This window comes from Pan troglodytes, chromosome 20 (genome assembly GCF_028858775.2).
Source record: "Pan troglodytes isolate AG18354 chromosome 20, NHGRI_mPanTro3-v2.0_pri, whole genome shotgun sequence".
Taxonomy (NCBI): domain Eukaryota; kingdom Metazoa; phylum Chordata; class Mammalia; order Primates; family Hominidae; genus Pan; species Pan troglodytes.
In genome coordinates this window covers 14,039,310-14,060,122 of record NC_072418.2, presented here as the reverse complement: position 1 = coordinate 14,060,122, position 20,813 = coordinate 14,039,310, and the positions used below count along the sequence as shown (strand labels likewise).

Below are 20,813 nucleotides of genomic sequence, written 5' to 3'. Positions count from 1 at the left end.
AAGAGGTTAAGTAACGCGTCCAAAGCCACAAGACTAGAAAGTGGTGGAGCTGGGACTCGAACCAGGCCCAAGACTCTATGCTTTTAACAGCCGTGCGTATAGTAGAAGCTCTTTACAAGCAGTTGGGAAAATGAGATGTTGCTTGGCTAGGACGGGCTCTAGACGCTTGGTGCAGCTTCCAGCCCCTCCCACCCGCTTTCTGCAAGCCCCGCCCAAGACTCGGCCCCTCTTCGTCCTCCCCCATCCCCCGCTCCGGGAACGGCCCTTCCTCCGCCTTCTGGGCGGAGCCCGCGCGGGATCCGGGTGGCTGCAGGCTGCTGGCTTCTGCGGCTGCGGGGTCGGGGTCGCGGCCAGGGCCAAGCCGCAGCGAGTTCACAGGCGGAACCCCTGCAGGCGGCGCCCCCTACGCGAGGTCACCCCTGGGAAGGAGCGCAGCCCACCCGGCCCCTCCGCATTCGAGCAGGTCTGTGGGGTACGGGGGTTTGGGAGGAAGGTAGGGGGTCTGGGGAACAAAGGCGGGGCTGCGGGGAACGCCTCTGCCCTCGCCCCCACCCAGCTGGGCACTTGGGAAGCGCTGATGGGGCGCGGGCGGGGCAGAGAGCCCAGCTGGGGACAGGCGTTGGGACCATATGGTGATGGGGGAAACTCCTGAGTCCACCTGCATTGGCTGGGGCGCCCCAAATCTAGTGAAGGGGAACAGAGGCGAGCCCTCCGGGGCCAGGCTTGAGGGAGGGTCGGCAGATGGTTAGAAAGAGGCGGGACCGACTGACACAGGTGAGCTAAGGCTGGGGGAGGCGGGGGCCCCAGCCTTGCGGCCCTGCCCTGCGTGGGGAAAGGTTTCCTGCCTCTTCTCTTCCCCTCCTTAAACTCGTTCTCCTGGAACACGGGGTGGGGCCGGTTGGGTCCTGGTTTAAAATGGAAAAAAGCCCCAAAGGCAGTTGAGAAATAGCTGTGCCAGGGCTGTCTCTGCCTCTGCCCCGCCTGCATCCAGGCCTTCTGCAGCCTCTCCGTGCGGTTCCCGCAGCGGCCATAGACAGCTGGGGAAACTGAGGCCTGGGAGAGGTTATGAGGGTTGAGGGAGCACCTTGGACTCGGATGAAGCAGCATGTTGGAGTGTGGGCAGATTCAAGGAGCCTAGCTGTGGGACAGATTGCCTGGAAAGACCAAGGGTGGGCGGCAGTGGTCGTGGTGGTGGGGTTGTAATTAAGTGGCTGGGATCGTTTCCTTGGGTATAAGGACTCTCACTCCTGCCTCCGTGGACTGGGGCTGGAGTGAGTCAGCCTTGGGCAGAAGGAGACAGGCCCGGCCCCTTTGACAAATAGAAAATAGCAGTACCCATTTAGGGGGTAGAACTGGACTTTAAACCTGGGCCCTGTACATAGAAAACCCCTTCCCCTTGGAACTCAGAGAAGGGGTTGTATTTGGCATGAGTTGGTGGGCGGCAGGCGCCCCAGTGGCTGACACCTGCCAAAGTCAACACCCAAGCCTTAATCAGGGGCTCTATCCAGCTTATCCAGCTGGCAGGTCCTCCCCCCACCCCACCCCAGCTTACACTTGGGCCACACCGGCTGCACACGCTGGGGCGAAGTCCACACCTGTGCCTTCTCCAGAATCTAGTTCTGCAGGGGCCAGAGCCCCTTACCCTCGGCCTTGCACTTGAACCCTTTGCTAGGCCTCTGGGTTTCCAGATAGGAAAGGTCTCCCCACCCTCCACCCCAATACAGACTCAGTTACGCCACAGGGTGTGAAGATTAAACAGCAGTCACATTTTTTGTGCCCCAGCTCTATACCAGGCACTGTCTAATGACCGTTACGTGTGTTAATACCTTCCCACTGGAAGGAACGTGACCACCCGAGGATGGACTTTTTCTTGTCCTATTCACAGCTGCATTTCCACAGAGAACAGGGCCTGGCAGAGAGTAAGCATTTGTTGAATGAATAAAGAAACACATTTTAGGTCGGGCGTGGTGGCTCATGCCTGTAATCCTAGCACATTGGAAGGCTGAGGCAGGAGGATTGCTTGAGCAGAGGAGTTTGAAACCAGCATGGGCAACATAATGAGACCCCATCTCTACAAAAAAAATTTTTTTTAATTAGCCTGATGTGGTGGCATGTCTGTAGTCCCAGCTACTTGGGAGGCTGAGGCAGGAGGATCACTCGAGCCCAGGAGGTCAAGACTGCAGTGAGCTATGATCACGCCACTGCGCTCCAGCCTCAGGCAACAGAGCGAGATCTTGTCTCTAAAAAAAAAAAAGAAGAAAGAAAGAAACTCGTTTTAGGCTCACAACCAACTACTCTTTCAGGAAGGGACTATGACAAACATCCCATTTTGCAGAAGAGGACACTGAGGTCTAGAGGGGGCAAGCGATGCATCCAGCATCACTTGGTCTCCGAGTGACCGAGCTGAGATTTGAATCCAGGCCTGGTGCATTCACAGGAGCTGTTCTTGACGTTTGATTCCCCTGCAGGACGCCCGTCTCCTCTCCCGGAGGATTTCAGGTCTCCCTGTCCCAGGAGGCTTGTGCCAAGATGGCATCAGCTGGAGACCCCCAGGCAGGCCCACGGGATGCAGCAGATCAGAACTTCGACTATATGTTCAAACTGCTACTGATAGGCAACAGCAGCGTGGGCAAGACTTCCTTCCTGTTCCGATACGCGGACGACTCCTTCACGCCCGCCTTCGTCAGTACTGTGGGCATCGATTTCAAGGTCAAGACTGTCTACCGCCATGACAAGAGGATCAAGCTGCAGATCTGGGTAGGCTGGGAGGCTGGCTGTGGGTTGGGGGTGGGGTCCCTCCAGGAAAGTTCATTGGAGGGTTCTTTTTTTTTTTGAGATGGAGTCTCGCTCTGTTGCCCAGGCTGGAGGGCAGTGGCGGGATCTCGGCTCACTGCAACCTCCATCTCCTGGGTTCAAGCGATTCTCCTGCCTCGACCTTTTTTTTTTTTTTTTCTCTCGAGACGGAGTCTTGCTCTGTCGCCCAGGCTGGAGCACAATGGCACAATGTTGGCTCACTGCAACCTCCGTCTCCTGGGTTCAAGCAATTCTTCTGCCTCAGTCTCCCAAGTAGCTGAGATTACAGGTGCACGCCACCACACCCGGCTAATTGTTTATACTTTTAATAGAGATGGGGTTTCACCATGTTGGCCAGGCTGGTCTCGAACTCCTGACCTCGTGATCCGCCCACCTCGGCCTCCCAAAGCGCTGGGATTACAGGCATGAGCCACTGTAATACTGTGCCTGGCGGGAAACAGTATTATTCCTGGGGGTCTGATTGCGGAGATGATACTAACCTAAGACATGTTTGAAGTACTTGTGACACTAGCGTGGTGGCTTATGCCTGTAATCCCAACACTTTGGGAGGCTGAGGTGGAGCATCACTTGAGCCCAGCAGTTCCAGACCAGCCTGGACAACATAGCGAGATCTCATCTCTAAAAAAAACTTTAAACATTAGCCCAGCATGGTAGCTCCCGCCTGTAGTCTCAGCTATTCAGGAGGCTGAGGCAAGAGGATTGCTTGAGCCCAGGAGTTCGAGGCTGCAGTGAGCTATGATTGCACCACTGCACTCCAGCATGGGTGACAGGGCAAGACCCCATCTATTAAAAAAAGAAAGAAAGAAAAAAGAAAGGTCCCAGGTGCTGGTGACCAACGGGGAAGAGTTTTGGGTACCATCTTAGAGGGGACCCTGGGACCCCCATTGGACTGACCTGGTCTGCAGAGTCACACCCAGCCCCCTCTCCCAACTTAGCCGCTGGTAACAATCATCGTGGTAGCAAGAGTACCAAGGTGTCCTGTCAGGATGGTACCATCTGGCCCAGTTGGTTCTTAGAGACAAGGTCAAAGGGGCTCATAAGTCTGTGAGAGGCCACTGACCCCTGAGACTTGGAACCCCTCAAGGGCAAGCCCAAGTCTCTCCCTCATCAGACTGGGGAGATCCCTTGGTAATGAATCCATGCCTCCCCCATCAGACTGGGGTTGTGAGGGCAGGATCTGTGTATTCTCCATCAGACCAGAGGTTGTACAAGCAAGTCTGTGTCTCCCCCATAAGTCTGGGGCTATGAGTACAGGGCAGTGCCCCTCTCAGACAGGGGTGGACTGGGAAACAGGTAGTTCCCAGCCAACTGCCACTGCCATTTGTCCAGGACACAGCGGGCCAGGAGCGCTACCGCACCATCACCACAGCCTACTACCGGGGAGCCATGGGCTTCCTGCTCATGTATGACATCGCCAATCAGGAATCCTTTGCCGCTGTGCAGGACTGGTGAGTGCTTGCTGATCATGGACCCCTGATCTTTGCCCTCTCCTCTGACCCCTAACCCCCCGGCTCATGGCTCACCACTGGTAACTCTGCAGGGCCACGCAAATCAAGACCTACTCCTGGGACAACGCCCAGGTCATCCTGGTGGGGAACAAGTGTGACCTGGAGGACGAACGTGTTGTGCCTGCTGAGGATGGCCGGAGGCTCGCCGACGACCTTGGTTAGTGCCCAGCCTGGGCCACAGGCCCTGGTCTCCCAGAACCAAACCCTCATCCCCATCCTCTGATTCAGGGTCCAACCCAGTCGCTGATCCTTTGAGGATCTGCCCAGGAAGATACCCATGTGTATGCCACATGTCCCGTTTAATTGCAGGGGATCCACGCGCAGGAACTCCCACTGCCCCACTGCCTATCCCCTGGGAACCCAGCAAAACCATTTCTGGAAATTGATCCTAGAGATATCCTCACCCATGTGGGATATGGTGTGTGGAGTGTAGTAGTAGTATTAGTAGGAGTGAAACCTACAGATCCCCCCCAGGTGTCTCACAGTTGGAGAACCAAGTGGACATAAAGTATATTCACATGGTGGAATACTATGCAGCCATGGAAAAGGATGGGGATGTTCTTTATTTTTTTATTTTTTATTTTTTTGAGACGGAGTCTCGCTCTGTCGCCCAGGCTGAAGTGCAGTGGCGCGATCTCGGCTCACTGCAAGCTCCGCTTCCTAGGTTTATTTTATTTTTTTGAGTTGGAGTCTCACTCTGTCACCCAGACTGGAGTGCAGTGGTGCCGTATTGGCTCACTGCAGCCTCCACCTCCCAGGTTCAAGCAATTCTCCTGCTTCAGCCTCCCAAGTAGCTGGTACTACTGGCGCGTGCCACCATGCCCAGCTAATTTTTTATATTTTTAGTAAAGATGGGGTTTCACCATGTTAGCCAGGATGGTCTCCATCTCCTGACCTCGTGATCTGCCCGCCTTGGCCTCCCAAAGTGCTGGGATTACAAGCGTGAGGCACCATGCCTGGCCTTTTTTTTTTATTTTGCGTGGAGATAGGGTCTCGCTATGTTTCCCGGGCTGGCCTCGAACTCCTGACCTTAAGTGATCCTCCCTCCTCAGCCTCCCAAAGTGCTAGGATTGCAGGCATGAGCCACCACACCAGCCCAAGGGGATGTTCTTTATGGTTTGTTTTTGTTTTTGTTTGAGATGGAGTCTCCCTCTGTTGCCCAGGCTAGAGTGCAGTGGTGCGATCTTGGCTCACTGCAACCTCTACCTCCTGCATTCAAGTGATTCTCCTTCCTCAGCCTCCTGAGTATCCAGGATTACAGGTGTGCGCAGCATGCCTGACTCATTTTTGTATTTTCAGTAGAGATGGGGTTTTGCCATGTTGGCCAGGCTGGTCTTGAACCCCTGACAGGTGATCCACCTGCCTCAGCCTCCCGAAGTGTTGGGATTACAGGCGTGAGCCACCGTGCCCGGCTGTTTTGTTCCAGCAAAATAGTGGATGCGACTGCTTTCTTTAGTCCAGGAGTCAGCAAACCTTTTCTTAAAGGGCCAGATAGTAAATATTTTTGGCCATACAGTCTCTATGGCAACTACCCAACTCTGCATGACAGCAGCCACAGACAATGCATAAATGAATGGGTGTGACTGTTTGCCAATAAAACTTTATTTGTGGCCGGGCGTGGTGGCTCATGCCTGAAATCCCAGCACTTTGGGAGGCTGAGACAGGCAGATCACCTGAGGCCAGGAGTTCTAGACCAGCCTGGCCAACATGGCAAAACCCCGTCTCTACTAAAAATGCACAAAAATTAGCCGGGCATGGTGACAGACGCCTGTAATCCCAGCTACTTGGGAGGCTGAGGCAGAAGAATCACTTGAACCTGAGAGGTGGAGGCTGCAGTGAGCCGATATCACGCCACTGCACTCCAGCCTGGGCAATGAGGGGAGACTCTGTCTCAAAAGAAAAAAAAAAAAGGAAAGAAAGAAACTGATGCTTGCAGTCAGTTTTTAACCCCAGCTTTCCCATAAGCCCCATCCAAGCCAGCACCCTATGTGCAAAATTCAGAAGGCACAGGAAGAGACTAAGGCAATAACCCACTTCCCACCTGCAGTTCTGGTCTCCCAGCTTCTCTGATTCTTGTATCGCTTTCCAGAAATATGCTGAGCACCCACAGGCATTGACAACACATTGGCTACTTTTTTGTTTTACACAGATGTTCCCTACTGTATATACCCTTTCCTGCACTTTGAACTTTTCTACTAAATAATATATCCTAGAAATATTTCTCTGCCGGGCGCGGTGGCTCACGGTTGTAATCCCAGCACTTTGGGAGGCCGAAGAGGGCGGATCACGAGGTCAGGAGATCAAGAACATCCTGGCTAACATTGTGAAACTCTGTCTCTACTAAAAACACAAAAAAATTAGCCAGGCGTGGTGGCGGGCGCCTGTAGTCCCAGCTTCTCGGGAGGCTGAGGCAAGAGAATGGTGTGAACCTGGGAGGCGGAACTTGCAGTGAGCCAAGATCACGCCACTGCACTCCAGCCTGGGTGGAAGAGCAGGACTCTTTCTCAAAAAGAAAAAAAAGAAATATTTCTCCATCAGCCCCAGAGCTGGCTCATTCTTTTGCATGGCTGTGTACTATTCCATTTCGTGTTTCCTTAACCTTTTCCTCTGTTGACAGCCATGGAGATTATTTCTAGCCTTTTCCTCTGACAAATGCAGCTGCAGCAGTCATTTTTACATATATTTCTTTGGACACATGAGGCAAGAAATCTGCCAGCTTGATTCACAGATGTTCTTAACACTTTTTTTTTTTGAGATGGAGTCACTGCACCTGGTTGGTTTTTATAGTCCCGGCCTACACTTTTTTAAAAAAATAACTTTGGCCAGGAATGGTGGCATGTGCTTGTAATCCCAGCTACTCTGGAGACTGAATTAGGAGGATTGCTTCAGGCCAAGAATTTGAGACCAGCTTGGGCAATATAGCGAGACCCTGTCTCAAAAAAGGAAGAAAATAATAACTTTTTGTGATAAAAATGTTCAAATACTCTCAGCACATTGGGAGAGCAAGGTGGGTAGATCGCTCGAGCCAGCCTGGTCAACATGGTAAACCCTGTCTCTACAAAAAAATGCAAAAATTAGCTAAGCATGGTGGCTCACACCTGTAGTCTCAGCTACTCAGGAGGCTGAGGTGGCAGGATCGCTTGAGCCTGGGAGGCAGAGGTTGCATTGAGCCAAGATTGCACCACTGTATGCCAGCCTGGGTGACAAGAGTGAGACCTTGTCTCAAAAAACAATGAAATAAAATAAGAAATGTTCGGCCAGGCGTGGTGGCTCATGCCTGTAATCCCAGCACTTTGGGAGGCCGAGGCAGGCGGATCACCTGAGGTCAGGAGTTTGAGACCAACCTGACCAACATGGAGAAACCTCATCTCTACTAAAAATACAAAATTAGCCGGTCGTGGTGGCGCATGCCTGTAATTCCGGTTACTCAGGAGGCTGAGGGAGGAGAATCGCTTGAACCCAGGAGGCGGAGGTTGCGTGAGCTGAGATCGCACCATTGCACTCCAGCCTGGGTAAGAAGAGTGAAACTCCATCTAAAAAAAGTTCAAATACATTCACAAGTAGAAAGGAATGTATAATAGACTTTGATAAAACATTATTCAGCTTAATTAGATCTCAACATTTATTCAATCTCGAATCATCTATTCCCCCAAAATACTTTTCCTTTTTTTCCTAGAGCATTGAGAAGCAAACCCTTGACATCGAAACCTTTTGTCTGTAAACACTTCACTATGCAACTCCAGCTGTTTTGTTGTCGTCGTTGTTTTTTAAATAATAGAGACAGAGCCTCACTCTTTCACCCAGGCTGGAGTACAGTGGTGTGATCCCACCACTTTAGGAGGCTGAGGAGGGAGGATTGTTTGAGCCCAGGGGTTGGAGACCAGCCTGGGCAACATAGTGAGACCCCAACTCTACAAAATAAGTTTAAAGCTCCCTGTAGCCTCGGACTCCTGGGCTCAAGCGATTCTGCTGCCTCAGCCTTTCAAGTAGCTGGGACTACTAGTGTAAGCCAGCACATTGGCTAATTTTTTATTTTTATTTTTTGTAGAGATGAGGTCTCACTATATTGCCCAGGCTGGTCTTGAACTCCTGGGCTCAAGCAGTCGGCCTGCCTCAGCCTCCCAAAGTGCTGGGATTACAGGCATGAGCCACGGCACCTGGTTGGTTTTTACATTTTTAAGTGGTTGGAAAAAAAAAATATGACATGGGAAATTTATATGAAATTCAAATTTGTATCTATAAATGAAGTTTTTCTGAGACACAGCCATACCCTTTTAAAAGAATTTTTTTTTTTACACGGAGTCTTGCTCTTGTCGCCCAGGCTGGAGTGCAATGGCGTGATTTCGGCTCATTGCCACCTCCGCCTCCCCAGTTCAAGTGATTCTCTTGCCTCAGCCTCCTGAGTAGCTGGGATTACAGGCACCCGCCACCACGGGGCCTGGCTAATTTTTATATCTTTAGTAGAGATGGGGTTTCACTATGTTAGCCAGGCTGGTCTGGAATTCCTGACCTCAGGTGATCCACCCGCCTCGACCTCCCAACCATTTATTTTTTTAATTTTTTTTTTTTTTTTGAGACAAGGTCTCTCTCCGGTGCTCAGGCTGGAGTGCAGTGGCACGATCATAACTCAAAGCAGCCTCCAACTCCTGGGCTCAAGTGATCCTCCCACCTCAGCCTCCCAAGTAGCTGGGATGCGAGGTGTACTCCACCACACCTGCCTAATTAAAAAAAAATTTTTTTGCCGGGTGCAGTGGCTCATGCCTGTAATCCCAGCACCTTGGGAGGCCGAGGTGGGTGGATCACAAGGTCAGAAGCTTGAGACCACCCTGGCCAACATGGTGAAACCCCGTCTCTACTAAAAATACAAAAAAATTAGCCGGGCATGGTGGTACACACCTGTAATCCCAGCTACTCAGGAGGCTGAGGCAGGAGAATTGCTTGAACCTGGGAAGCAGAGGTTGCAGTGAGCCGAGATCGCGCCACTGCACTCCAGCCTGGGCAAGAGAGCGAGACTCCGTCTCAAAAAAAAAAAAAAATTTTAAGAGATAGGTCTTGCCATGTTGTCTGGGCTGATCTTGAACTCCTGGGCTTAAGCAATCCTTCCACCTTGGCCTCCCAAAGTGCTGGGATCACAGGAGTGAACTCACACCCGTGCTCAGTTGATGCCTATTTGTTGATGCATTGTCTATGGTTGCTATTTTTATAGTAATCATACGTCTGTGATTACAGGCTGTCTCAATACAGAAAAGGGTATAAACAGTGCTTCAAGCGCGGAATTGAGTAATTGAGACAGAGACCATATGACCCAGAAAGCCTAAAATATTTACGATCTGGCCTTTTACAGAGGAGGTTTGCTGACCTCTAAGCCATAACCAGTCCCTTTCCCCTTTTATTCTTGCCATTGCTTTGTTGGAGAAACTGGATCTCTGTTCTGTGGGGCAGGGCCCTGGATCCCCAGTTAGCCTGGAAGTGGTGAAATCAGTTAACGCCCGCGATGGGCTGGAATACTTGGAGGTGCTTTCCACACCTACTTGCGGATTATATCTGGGGTCTCGGGGTAAAGGGGGATTCTCACTTTCTGTTATTATGTTTAAAATATTGGAGTACAGGCCGGGTTCGGTGGCTCACGCCTGTAATCCTAGCACTTTGGGAGGCTGAAGTGGGCAGATCACTTGATGTCAGGAGTTCGAGACCAGCCTGGCCAACATGGTAAAACCCTGTCTCTACCAAAAATACAAAAATTAGCTGGGTGTGGTGGCACGTGCCTGTAATCCCAGCTACTTGGAAAGCTGAGGTATGAGAACCATTTGAACCCGGGAGGCGGAGGTTGCAATGAGCCGAGATCGCGCCATTGCGTTCCAGCCTGGGTGATGGAGTGAGCCTGTATCTCACACACACACAAAAAGAAGATTGGCGTACAAAGCAGGAGACAGAATTTGATCCCAATTTTTTTTTCTTTTCTTTTGTTTTATTTTTTTTTTTTGAGATGGAGTTTCGCTCTTGTTGCCCAGGCTGGAGTGCAGTGGCACAATCTTGGCTCGCTGCAACCTCCGCCTCCCAGGTTCAAGCAATTCTCCTGCCTCAGCCTCCCGAATAGCTGGGATTACAGGCATGTGCCACCACGCCTGGCTACTTTTGTATTTTTAGTAGAGATGGGGTTTCACCATGTTGGTCAGGCTGGTATCAAACTCCTGACCTCAGGTGATCTGCTGCCTCGGCCTCCCAAACTGCTGGGATTACAGGTGTGAGCCACCACGCCTGGCCTGATTCCAATTTTGTAGGAAAAAAAGCCAGACACACATACATGTGCACACACACATCCCCTACAAACCTAACCCCAACAATGACATATTTATATAGAAAAAGACTAAAGGCTGGGCATGGTGGCTCATGCCTGTAATCCTTGCACTTTGGGAAGTCAAGGCAGAGGATCACTTGAGTCTAGCAGTTAGAGACCAGCATGGGCAACATGGTGAAGCCCCACCCCTATAAAAAATACCAAAAATTGGCTGTGTGTGGTGGCACACCCCTATAGTCCCAGCTGCTTGGGAGACTGAGGGGGCCCAAGAGTCAAGGCCATAGTGAGTTATGATTATACCATTGCACTCCAGCCTGGGCAACAGAGGGAGACTCTGTCTTAAAAAAAAAAAAAAAAGATGAATAAAGACTAGAAAGCTAAATAGCAAAACGCCAATAGTAATTGTTTCCAAGTGATGAGATTACAAATTACTTTTATCTCCATCTCCATACATTTCTTTGTGTTTTTGTTTTGAGACAGGGTCTCACTCTGTTGCCCAGGCTGGAGTGCAATGGCATGACCTCAGCTCACTGCAGCCTCAACTTCCCTGGCTTAGGTCATCCTCCCACCTCAGCCTCCCAAGTAGGTGGGACTACGGGTGCATGCCACCACACCTGGCTAATATTTATTTATTTATTTATTTTGAGATGGAGTCTTGCTCTGTTGCCAGGCTGGAGTGCAGTGGCATAATCTCGGCTCACTGCAACCTACACCTCCCGAGTTCAAGCAATTCTTCTGCCTCAGCCTCCTGAGTAGCCGGGACTGCAGGCACGCGCCACCACACAAAGCTAAATTTTGTATTTTTAGTAGAGACGGGGTTTCACCGTATTGGCCCCGGTCTCGAACTCCTGACCTCGTGATCCGCCCACCTCCGTCTCCCAAAGTGCTGGAATTACAGGCGTGAGCCACCACGCCTGGCACCCCCCAACCTTCTTTTTTTTTTTTTTTTTTGAGATAGTATCTTGTTCTGTCACCCAGCCTGGAGTACAATGGCACAATCTTGGCTCACTGCAACCTCCACCTCCCAGGTTCAAGTGATCCTCCTGCTTCAGCCTCCTAAGTAGCTGGGATCACAGGTGTGCACCACCATGGCCAGCTAATTTTTGCATTTTTAGTAGAGACGGGGTTTCATCATGTTGGCCAGGCTGGTCTCAAACTCCAGACCTCAAGTGATCCGCTCACCTTGGCCTCCCAAAATGCTGGTATTACAGGCGTGAACCACCATGCCTGGCCTTAATTTTTATATTTTCTTTAGAGACTGGGTCTTGCTATGTTGCCCAGGCTAGTCTCAAACTTGTGAGCTCAGGTACCCACCTGCCTCAGTCTCCCAAAGTACTGGGATTATAGGCTGTCTTAATACTTTTCTGTAGTTTCTAGTTTCTCCAGTAAATTTCTCTATTGAATGACATCCAAAAAATGTATTTTTTTTCCTTTTTAAAATTTTTGTTTGTTTTAGAGACAGGGTCTCCCTATGTTACCCAGGCTGGTCTTGAACTCTTGGGTTCAAGTGATTCTCCTGCCTTGGCCTCCTGAGTAGTTGGGATTACAGGCGCATACCACCACGCCTGATTAATATCAGAAAAATAAGCTGGGCGCGGTGGTTCATGCCTGTAATCCCAGCACTTTGGGAAGCTGAGGCAGGTGGATCATCTGAGGTCAAGAGTTCGATACCAGCCTGGCCAAAATAGCGAAACCCTGTCTCTACTGAAAATACAAAAATGAGCCTGGCATGGTGGTGCACACCTGCAGTCCCAGATCCTTGGGAGGCTGAAGCAGGAGAATCGCTTGAATTCGGGAGGCGGAGGTTGCAGTGGGCTGAGATCGTGCCGTTACACTCCAGCCTGGGCGACAAGAGCGAAACTCTGTCTCAACAAAAAGAAAAATAAAGAACACAGATGGTATGAGGCAAAGCCACGCGCGGATAAGGAAACACCAGCTCTGCCCAGGAAGACAGTGGGATGGCTTTGATATCTCTGGGCTGACAGTAGGAGATCTAAGTTCATGTCCTGCCCCTGCTATTGTTCATTTACCCATTCATTCATTCAACCATTCAGCAGACAGTTTCTAAGCACCCTCTCCGTGTCGGGCACTGGGTACAGCCATGGGCGGAAATCCTGCCTGCCTGGAGCTGGCTTTCTAGTAGCGGAGACAGATAATAAATGGGTAATTACACAGCTAACTCCTTATGATTCCATTTTCGTAGTTCAGCATGACGCACAGAGAAGACAGGTCCACTTACCCTTGGCCACGTGTAATGTGGCAGGCGTTTGTCTGAATTCCTGGCTTACCTTGGTGATGTGGCAGGTGGGGCTGCATGGAGATTCAGGGACAGCTCCTCTCAGGCAGACCCTCAGGAAACTTAAAAGGATGCAGGAAGCCCAGCGTGGTGGCTCACGCTGGTAAACCCAGCACTTTGGGAGGCCTAGGCGGGAGGATCGCTTTAGGCCAGCAGTTCAAGACCAGCCTGCGCAACATAGCGAGACCCCCACCTCTACAAAAGAAAAAATTGAAAAACTAGCCGGGTGTGGTGGGGCGCACCTGTAGCCCCAGCTACTCAGGGGGCCAAGGCGGGAGGATCGCTTGAGCCCAGGAGGTTGAGGCTGCAATGAGCCATGTTCACACCACTACACCCTGGCCTGGGCAATAGAGAGAGACCGTTTCTCTTTTAAAAAAAAGCAATGGAAAATGTGACTTGATGGGTCTCCTGACCATGCCTTTCTGTGCAGCAGAAATTGGGTGGAAGCTGAGCTATAGCCACCTGTGGGCACTGCCATGGCCGCAGGGCAGCAGAACTCTTCATGTACCCTCCCACCTACACTCTTGCAGCCACTGCCTTGTGACAAAGAGATCTTAGGATTGTCCAGACCATGGCTGCAGCCGCAGGGTTTCGTTTTGTTTTCTTTTTGAGACAGGGTCTTGCTCCATCACCCAGGCTGGTGTGCAGTGGTGTGATCATGGCTCACTGCTGCCTTGACCTCCTGGGCTCAAACCATTCTCCTGCCTTAACCTTCCGAGTAGCTGAGACTGCAGGTGAACGCCACCATGCCCCTCTATTTTTTTTTTTTTAATAGAATCTCGCTCTGTTGCCCAGGCTGGAGTACAGTGGTGTGATCTCAGCTCACTATAACCTCCGCCTCCCAGATTCAAGCAATTCTCCTGCCTCAGCCTCCCGAGTAGCTGGGATTACAGACGCGTGCCACCATGCCCAGCTAATTTTTTGTCTTTTTAGTAGAGACGGGGTTTCACCATGTTGGTCAGGCTGGTCTTGAACTCCTGACCTCAAATGATCCTCCCGCCTCGGCCTCCCAAAGTGCTGGGATTATAGGCATGAGCCTCCTCACCTGGCCGCCCATCTACTTTTTAAAAAAATTTATTGTAGAGATAGGGCCTTGCTATGTTGCCCAGGCTGGTCTTGAACTCCTGGCCTCAAGCGATCCTCCCGCTGAAGCTTCCTTTAGTGCCAGGATTACAGGCATAAGCCCCTGCGCCTGGCCTGCCACAGATTTTTATCATTGGTAGGATCATCATTCCCATTTTACAGGTGAGCAAACTGAGGCTTGGAGTGGCAAAGGCACACAACCAAGGTCCCACAGCAGGATAAAGAGCAGAACTAGGCTTAGAAGCCAGGTTTCTGTGATGCCACAGCTGAGACTCTGCCCCTCAGGGGTCTTACGAGTGTCCCCACCTTAACATTCATCCAGGTTTTGAGTTCTTTGAAGCCAGTGCCAAGGAGAACATCAATGTGAAGCAGGTCTTCGAGCGCCTGGTGGATGTCATCTGCGAGAAGATGAACGAGTCCCTGGAACCCAGCTCCAGCTCAGGCAGCAACGGGAAAGGCCCGGCCGTGGGGGATGCTCCAGCCCCCCAGCCCAGCAGCTGCAGCTGCTAGAGATGGCCCCCAACCCCCCACCCACCCCTCTCCTGCCTCGGCAGGGACTGTGATCGAGGCGTGAGCCACAGTGGTTATCTCCAAGCTCAGGGCAATCCCTTCCCTCCTGTCAACTGCTCCCCGACTCCTGCATGGCTCATTCCTTCACAATGTCGCCGTGGCTGCCAGGTTCCTCAGGCAGCCCCGGTGGGAGGCTGCGGACCATGGGGACTCAGCTCTGCATGGCAGGCAGAGGCCCGGGGACACTGACGTGCATGAGCTTGCTGCTTTCCAGGGTGTGTTGAGGGTGGCCATGGGTGACACGTCCCACTCTTTCTGATGGAGGGGCATCCGTGGTGCCTTCTAGCTTAGAACCATTTTCCAGGTCTCTTCTGGGTCGGGCAGGACTGATATTCCCAAGCTGGTGGAAGATGGTTTATCTTCTTCCTCGCAGTGTGGGTTCTTGGAGTTCATTCAGGGAAGGCGGCGCCTCTTTCTCAGGTCCTGCAGGCTGGTCTCTGAGCCTGCCCCCACGAACTTTCTGGATTCCAAGGTGGGATGGTGATCCCTTTGACCCCTGCAGACCCTCTACTTGCAAAAAGCAGCATTAAAGCGGCCTTTCCCCATTGTAGAAGGGACAAGGAGTCAGATCCCCTCAACCCCCCGGCTTCAGGGACCCCAGAAGTGCCTTCCAAGTTTCCCCCAAGATCCACATCACCCACGACCCTGCCACTGTTTTTGCTGTGTTCACCACATCTCTGATCCTGAAGTGAATTCTGGAACTATGGACCACATTAGACTGGGCAGAGATTCGCCCAACCCCTAGCACTCCGGCTCTGGGCTTTCGGCCAGAAGTTAATTAACCTCAGAGCCAGGAGCCTGGGGCCTCCCTCCCAGGCCCTGTTAAGCTGGTTGTGTTTTAAGCAAGTTCTTGTCCAATCATACATCCTGCTAGAAAAGGAAATGAAGCAACGTTCCCAGCCACCACAGGCAGTTGTCGGCGACTTTCTGATGTAAGCACCTGGGCTCCGACTTGAGGGGGGCCCTTCAAGACCCAATGTCCATTTCCCAATCCTTGTCATCGGCAGGGCCCAGGGATGTGACAATTTTTGCTAATGGAGGAGTCACTTCTTTTTTTTTTTTTTCTTTCTTTCTTTTTGAGATGGTCTGGCTCTGTCGCCCAGGCTGGAGTGCAGTGGTGCAATCATAGCTCACCACAGCCTCAAACTAGGGGTCACTTCTAAGGGATGCTGGGGGTTGGGCGGAAGGGGTGAGGAGGTAGGATTGAGTAACTTGCTGTCACTGCTTGTACTTTGTAGACAGCCTGAGAGTGGCAGGCCCTTATGTGAATGGGGGGGATGGACTGTGATCAGTGCCGGGGAGTCTCTGAAGCTGGGGTCCCCACCTCCAGGGGCTTCTGCTCAGAGGTTACGTGTGCAGTTTGAAGATGTACATCTTGACCTCCAGTTTAGAGGCACTTTCTGCCCATCAGATTCCAAACTCTAGGGGCGCAGCACCTTTTCTTTGCTCCCAAACACCAACCAACACCCCTTAATAGGACCAGCACTGTTAGGATGGCTAAGCGGATGTTTTATGTTCCCACGTCCCTGACTCTGTTTCAGAGGTTGTGTCTGCTCTCCCAGCCCCTGAAGCCAAAATGACTTCCTGCAGCTTTCATGAGCTCAGCCTCTTCCCTGGGGTATGTGTGAGGGGGAAAGCCTGGTTCAAGTTTAGATTTATTTCTAGGGAGCCCTGGTTTCTTCATACCAGAGGCTACCCTTAGAACTTTGGAGTGGGGTATCTTTTTTTTGTTTGTTTTTTTGATACAGAGTCTCGCTCTATTGCCCAGGCTGGAGTGCGGTGGCACAATCTCGGCTCACTGCAACCTCCACCTCCAGGGTTCAAGCGATTCTCCTGCCTCAGCCTCCCGAGTAGCTGGCATTACAGGCACCTGCCACCACACCTGGCTAAATTTTGTATTTTTAGTAGAGAAGGGGTTTCACCATGTTGGTGAGGCTTGTCTCAAACTGACTTCAAGTGATCCACTTGCTTTGGCCTCCCAAAGTGCTGGGATTACAGGCGTGAGCCATCACGCCCAGCCGAGGGTATCTTTTATACCAACAAATTAGATGACTGAGGTGAAATGGACAAATTCTATACACAAAGTGAGGGTATCTGAGTATGTGGGCGGGAGTCAAAAGTTTTTAGTTACTTTAACGCTAAAGTCAAACTAAAGCAGCTTCAAAAAGACTTCTCAATATGCAATATGGCCTGCTGAGGTTTGTTTGTTTGTTTTTTTAAGACAGAGAGTCGCTCTGTCGCCCAGGCCGGAGTGCAGTAGCATGATCTCAGCTCACTGCAACCTCCACCTCCTGGGTTCAAGCGATTCTCCTGTCTCAGCCTCCTAAGTAGCTGGGACTACAGGCACCTGCCACCACGCCCAGCTAAGTTTTGCATTTTTAGTAGCGACGGTTTCACCTTGTTGGCCAGGCTGGTTTTGTTGGCCAATTGTCTCTAAACTGCTGTCAAAAAAAGGAATGGATCAGATTGTCTTGAATAGGGCAGAGCTAACCTGTAATCACCTGTGTGATGAGAAACAGCTTTGACTGCATTTTACTCCTGACCTGGCCTAAGCTTTCTGTTTACATAAGATTTTTCAAGAATTCAACTTCAAGTAGCAGCCGAGAGAGGTGCCTCAGGATTCTCTCAAAAACTGGGAATAATATGGGAACATTTGTTTCTTCTAAAAATAAGGCAAATGTTACATTGAATGATTTGGGGGGCGAGGTTTAATTGGAAATGGTCTCTGGGGACTGAAAACTGATGTTTTTGCAGATTACCTCAGGGAAACGGAGGTTTGTTGAGTTTACAGACACATTAAACCAAAGGCCGTGGGAAAACCCCTCTCCAGCTCCAGGGGATTGGTCAGGACCACCCACTAACCAGTGCCTTCCTTCTTAACATTCACTTTTAGCAGCTTGTGTTTATTTTACATGGGCAGTTTTGATGGGAAATTGCCATGACCACAGGGGTTTGGAGTTCTGCTTTTTTTCTTCTTCTTCTTTTTCGGGGGACTGGGGGACTCCTCCCAAGATCACATTTTAGCATCTTTCTCTCCTACTCCATTTAGAAAAACAAGTAACAGGTGAAATGTGGTCTCAGTGTTAACGGGATAATTCCGCTCCCGGCTCCTCCCTGACGATTCTGAAATACACTACGGAACGAGCTCTGGCTGGTCCTTTCTATCCTGGATGTGGTTCTTCTGTGTAGCAATTCCTTGATGTCCAGTTTGGAAAGATGTACTCTTTTCTCAACAAGAAAAAATTAAATCCGTCATGCCCAAACATAGTTGTGCTTTTATTTCCATTAGTGAAGTGTGTTTCTGGGAAAGGGGGGTTGATTTGCAACTAAGCAGATATCAGTCAAGGGCTCTTCAAGACACAGCAGAAACCTCACCGGGCCTTGGGCTGCCTCCCACTGGGTCCCATGGCCACCACCTTGACCTTGGAAAGCTCTGTTATATGGAAGGTAGGGAGGACACTATTTTCCTCAACTACTTCTAGTAAAAAGCTCAGTTCTCTCCCCAGCAGCAAGAGGGCACCTGTGAACACCTGAGTCACAGCGCATTCCTCCTCTGCTTAGAACCTTCGACGGCTACCACCTTACTTGCAGTAAATGCTGAGGTCCTTCCTGTGGCCCCCGGGGCCCTGCATGATCTGATCCATCCCTTCCCCACCCTCATCTCTCCACTGGCCTCCCCACACTTGCTCCCCTCCGGCCGCTCTGGCCTACTTGCTGCTATCTGAACATACCAGGCCCCTGCCCCAAGGCCTTTGCCCAGAATGTTCCCCCTGCCTCTGCCTGGATGGCCCTTACCCAAGGTAGTCACAGTTGATATGGTTTGGCTTTGTGTCCCCACCCAAATCTCATCTGGAATTGTAATCCCCATAATCCCCACGTGTCAAGGGAGAGACCAGGTGGAGGTCATTGAATCCTGGGGGCGGTTCCCTCATGCTGTTCTCCTGATAGCAAGTGAGTTCTCACGAGATCTGATGGTTTTATAAGGGATTCTTCCGCCTTCTCTCGGCTCTTCTCCTTCTGGCCACCTTGTGAAGAAGGTGTCTGGCTTCCCCTTTGCCTTCTGTTATAATTGTAAATTTCCTGAGGTCTCCCCAGCCATGTTGAACTGTGAGTAAATTAAACCTCTTATGTTTTTTTGGGTTTCTTTTTTTGTTTTTGTTTTTTTTTGAGACTCAGTCCTACTCTGCCACCCAGCTGGAGTGCAGTGGTGCCATCTTGGCTCACTGCAACCTCCCCACCTCCCAGGTTCAAGCAATTCTCCTGCCTCAGCCTCCCGAGTAGCTGGGATTACAGGCACGCTCCACTACGCCTGGCTAATTTTTGTGTTTTTAGTAGAGACGGGGTTTCACCACGTTGGCCAGGCTGGTCTCGAACGCCTGACCTCATGATCTGCCCACCTTGGCCTCCCAAAATGCTGGGATTACAGGCGTGAACCACCGTACACGGCCAAACCTCTTTCCTTTATAAATTACCCAGTCTTGGGCAGTTCTTTCCAGCAGTAGGAAAACAGACTAATACAGCAAAGCTCCCCTAACCGAACTTCCTCTTTTGGGCTACTGTACAAATCTCACTTTCTCACTGCCCCCTCCCCTGATTTAGTACTGCAATCTCCCTCCCCAGCGTTTTTTTCTTTTTCTTTTCTTTTCTTTTTTTTTTTTCTTTTTTTGGAGACAAGGTCTTGCCGTATGGCCCTGGCTGGAGTGCAGTGGCGCAATCATGGCTCACTGCAGCCTCGAACTCCTGGACTCAAAGGATCCTCCCACTTCAGCCTCCTGAGTTTCTGGAACTACAAGCAAGCACCACCACATCCAGCTGATTGACTGATTGAGAGATGGGATCTTGCTATGTTGCCCAGGCTGGTCTTGAACTCCCAGCTTCCAGCCATCCTTCCGCCTTGGCCTCCCAAAGTGCTGGGATTGGCCAGACGCGGTGGCTCATGCCTGTCATGCCAGCACTTTGGGAGGCTGAGGCAGGAGGATCACTTGAGGTCAGGAGTTTGAGATCAGCCTGGCCAACATGACAAAACCCCATCTCTACTAAAAATATAACAAATAGCTGGGCGTGGTGGCACATGCCTGTAATACCAGCTACTCTGGAGGCTGAGGCAGGAGAATGGCGTGAACCCAGGAGGCGGAGCTCACAGTGAGCCGAGATCGTGCCACTGCACTCCAGCCTGGGGGACAGAGCGAGACTCTGTCTCAAAAAAATAATAATAATAATGAAAGATCAGGATCTGTGGTTCAAGTTTAGGTAGTTTGTTAAAGCTTCCAGGTGATTCTAATCTACAGCCAGGGCTGGTAACTCATGCTTTTCAGGAAATATGTGGGCAAGAGGAACAGGGTAAATAACCGAAACCACAAAGAAAGCAGTAAGCCCAGAACATGTGGCACTCCTCAAGCATTTCACACTTTTTTTTTTTTTGAGACAGTGTATTGCCCTGTCGCCCAGGCTGGAGTGCAATGACGTGATCTCAGCTCACTGCAACCTCCACCTCCTGGGTTCAAGCAATTCTCCTGAGGTCAGGAGTTCGAGACCATCCTGGCCAACATGATGAAACCCCGTCTCTACTAAAAATACAAATATTAGCCGGGCATGGTGGCACATGCCTGTAATCCCAGCTAGGCAGGAGGCTGAGGCAGGAGAGTCACTTGAACCCGGAAGGCTGAGGTTGCTGTGAGCCAAGATCGTGCCATTGCACTCCAGCCTGGACAACAAGAGCGAAACTCCGTCTCAAAAAAAAAGAAAAAAGAAAAAAAATTAGCTGGGTGTGGTGGCGCATGCCTGTAGTCCCATGTACTCAGAAAGTTGACATGGGAGACTCCCTTGAGCCCAGGAGTTAGAGGTTACCCTGAGCAACAATCACATCTCTGCACTCCAGCATGGGTGATAGAGTGAGGCCCTGTCCCTTTAAAAAAGTTTTGAGCCAATTAGGAAGACTCAACGATGGCCTAGGTATTAAGGGATGCCAAACAAGCAATGTTAATTATCCTAGATGTGATAACGGTGTTATGGTTGTGAATGCAAATGAACATATCGTTAGAGATGTGTACTGAAATATAAAGGGAAGAAATGGCATTGTCTGGGGTTTGTTTTTTGGAGGGTTTTGTTGATGTTGTTGTCTTGTAGAGATGGAGTCAGGCCAGGCACAGTGGCTCACACCTGTAATCCCAGCGCTTTGGGAGGCCGAGGCAGGCGGATCACTTGAGGGCAGGAGTTTGAGACCAGCCTGGTGAAACCCCATGTC

The 20,813-nt window shown here is 50.9% G+C and overlaps 1 protein-coding gene across 1 annotated transcript; it reads left to right on the top strand.

Annotated features, from left to right (window-relative positions):
- The first annotated feature begins 260 nt into the window (after positions 1 to 260).
- On the top strand, positions 261 to 17,832 carry RAB3D (RAB3D, member RAS oncogene family). The gene is made up of 5 exons (XM_016935071.4): positions 261 to 463; positions 2,469 to 2,757; positions 4,144 to 4,262; positions 4,355 to 4,479; positions 14,322 to 17,832. Exons 2-5 carry the CDS (start codon positions 2,530 to 2,532, stop codon positions 14,507 to 14,509), a joined length of 660 nt encoding a protein of 219 aa, XP_016790560.1. The 5' UTR covers positions 261 to 463; positions 2,469 to 2,529; the 3' UTR covers positions 14,510 to 17,832.
- Positions 17,833 to 20,813: the final 2,981 nt, after the last annotated feature.

Coding starts and splice junctions, on each gene's coding strand:
- RAB3D (XM_016935071.4), top strand. CDS start 2,530: ATGGCATCAGCTGGAGACCCCCAGGCAGGCCCACGGGATGCAGCAGAT. Junction 2,758..4,143: donor GGATCAAGCTGCAGATCTGG/GTAGGCTGGGAG, acceptor CCATTTGTCCAG/GACACAGCGGGCCAGGAGCG. Junction 4,480..14,321: donor GAGGCTCGCCGACGACCTTG/GTTAGTGCCCAG, acceptor ACATTCATCCAG/GTTTTGAGTTCTTTGAAGCC.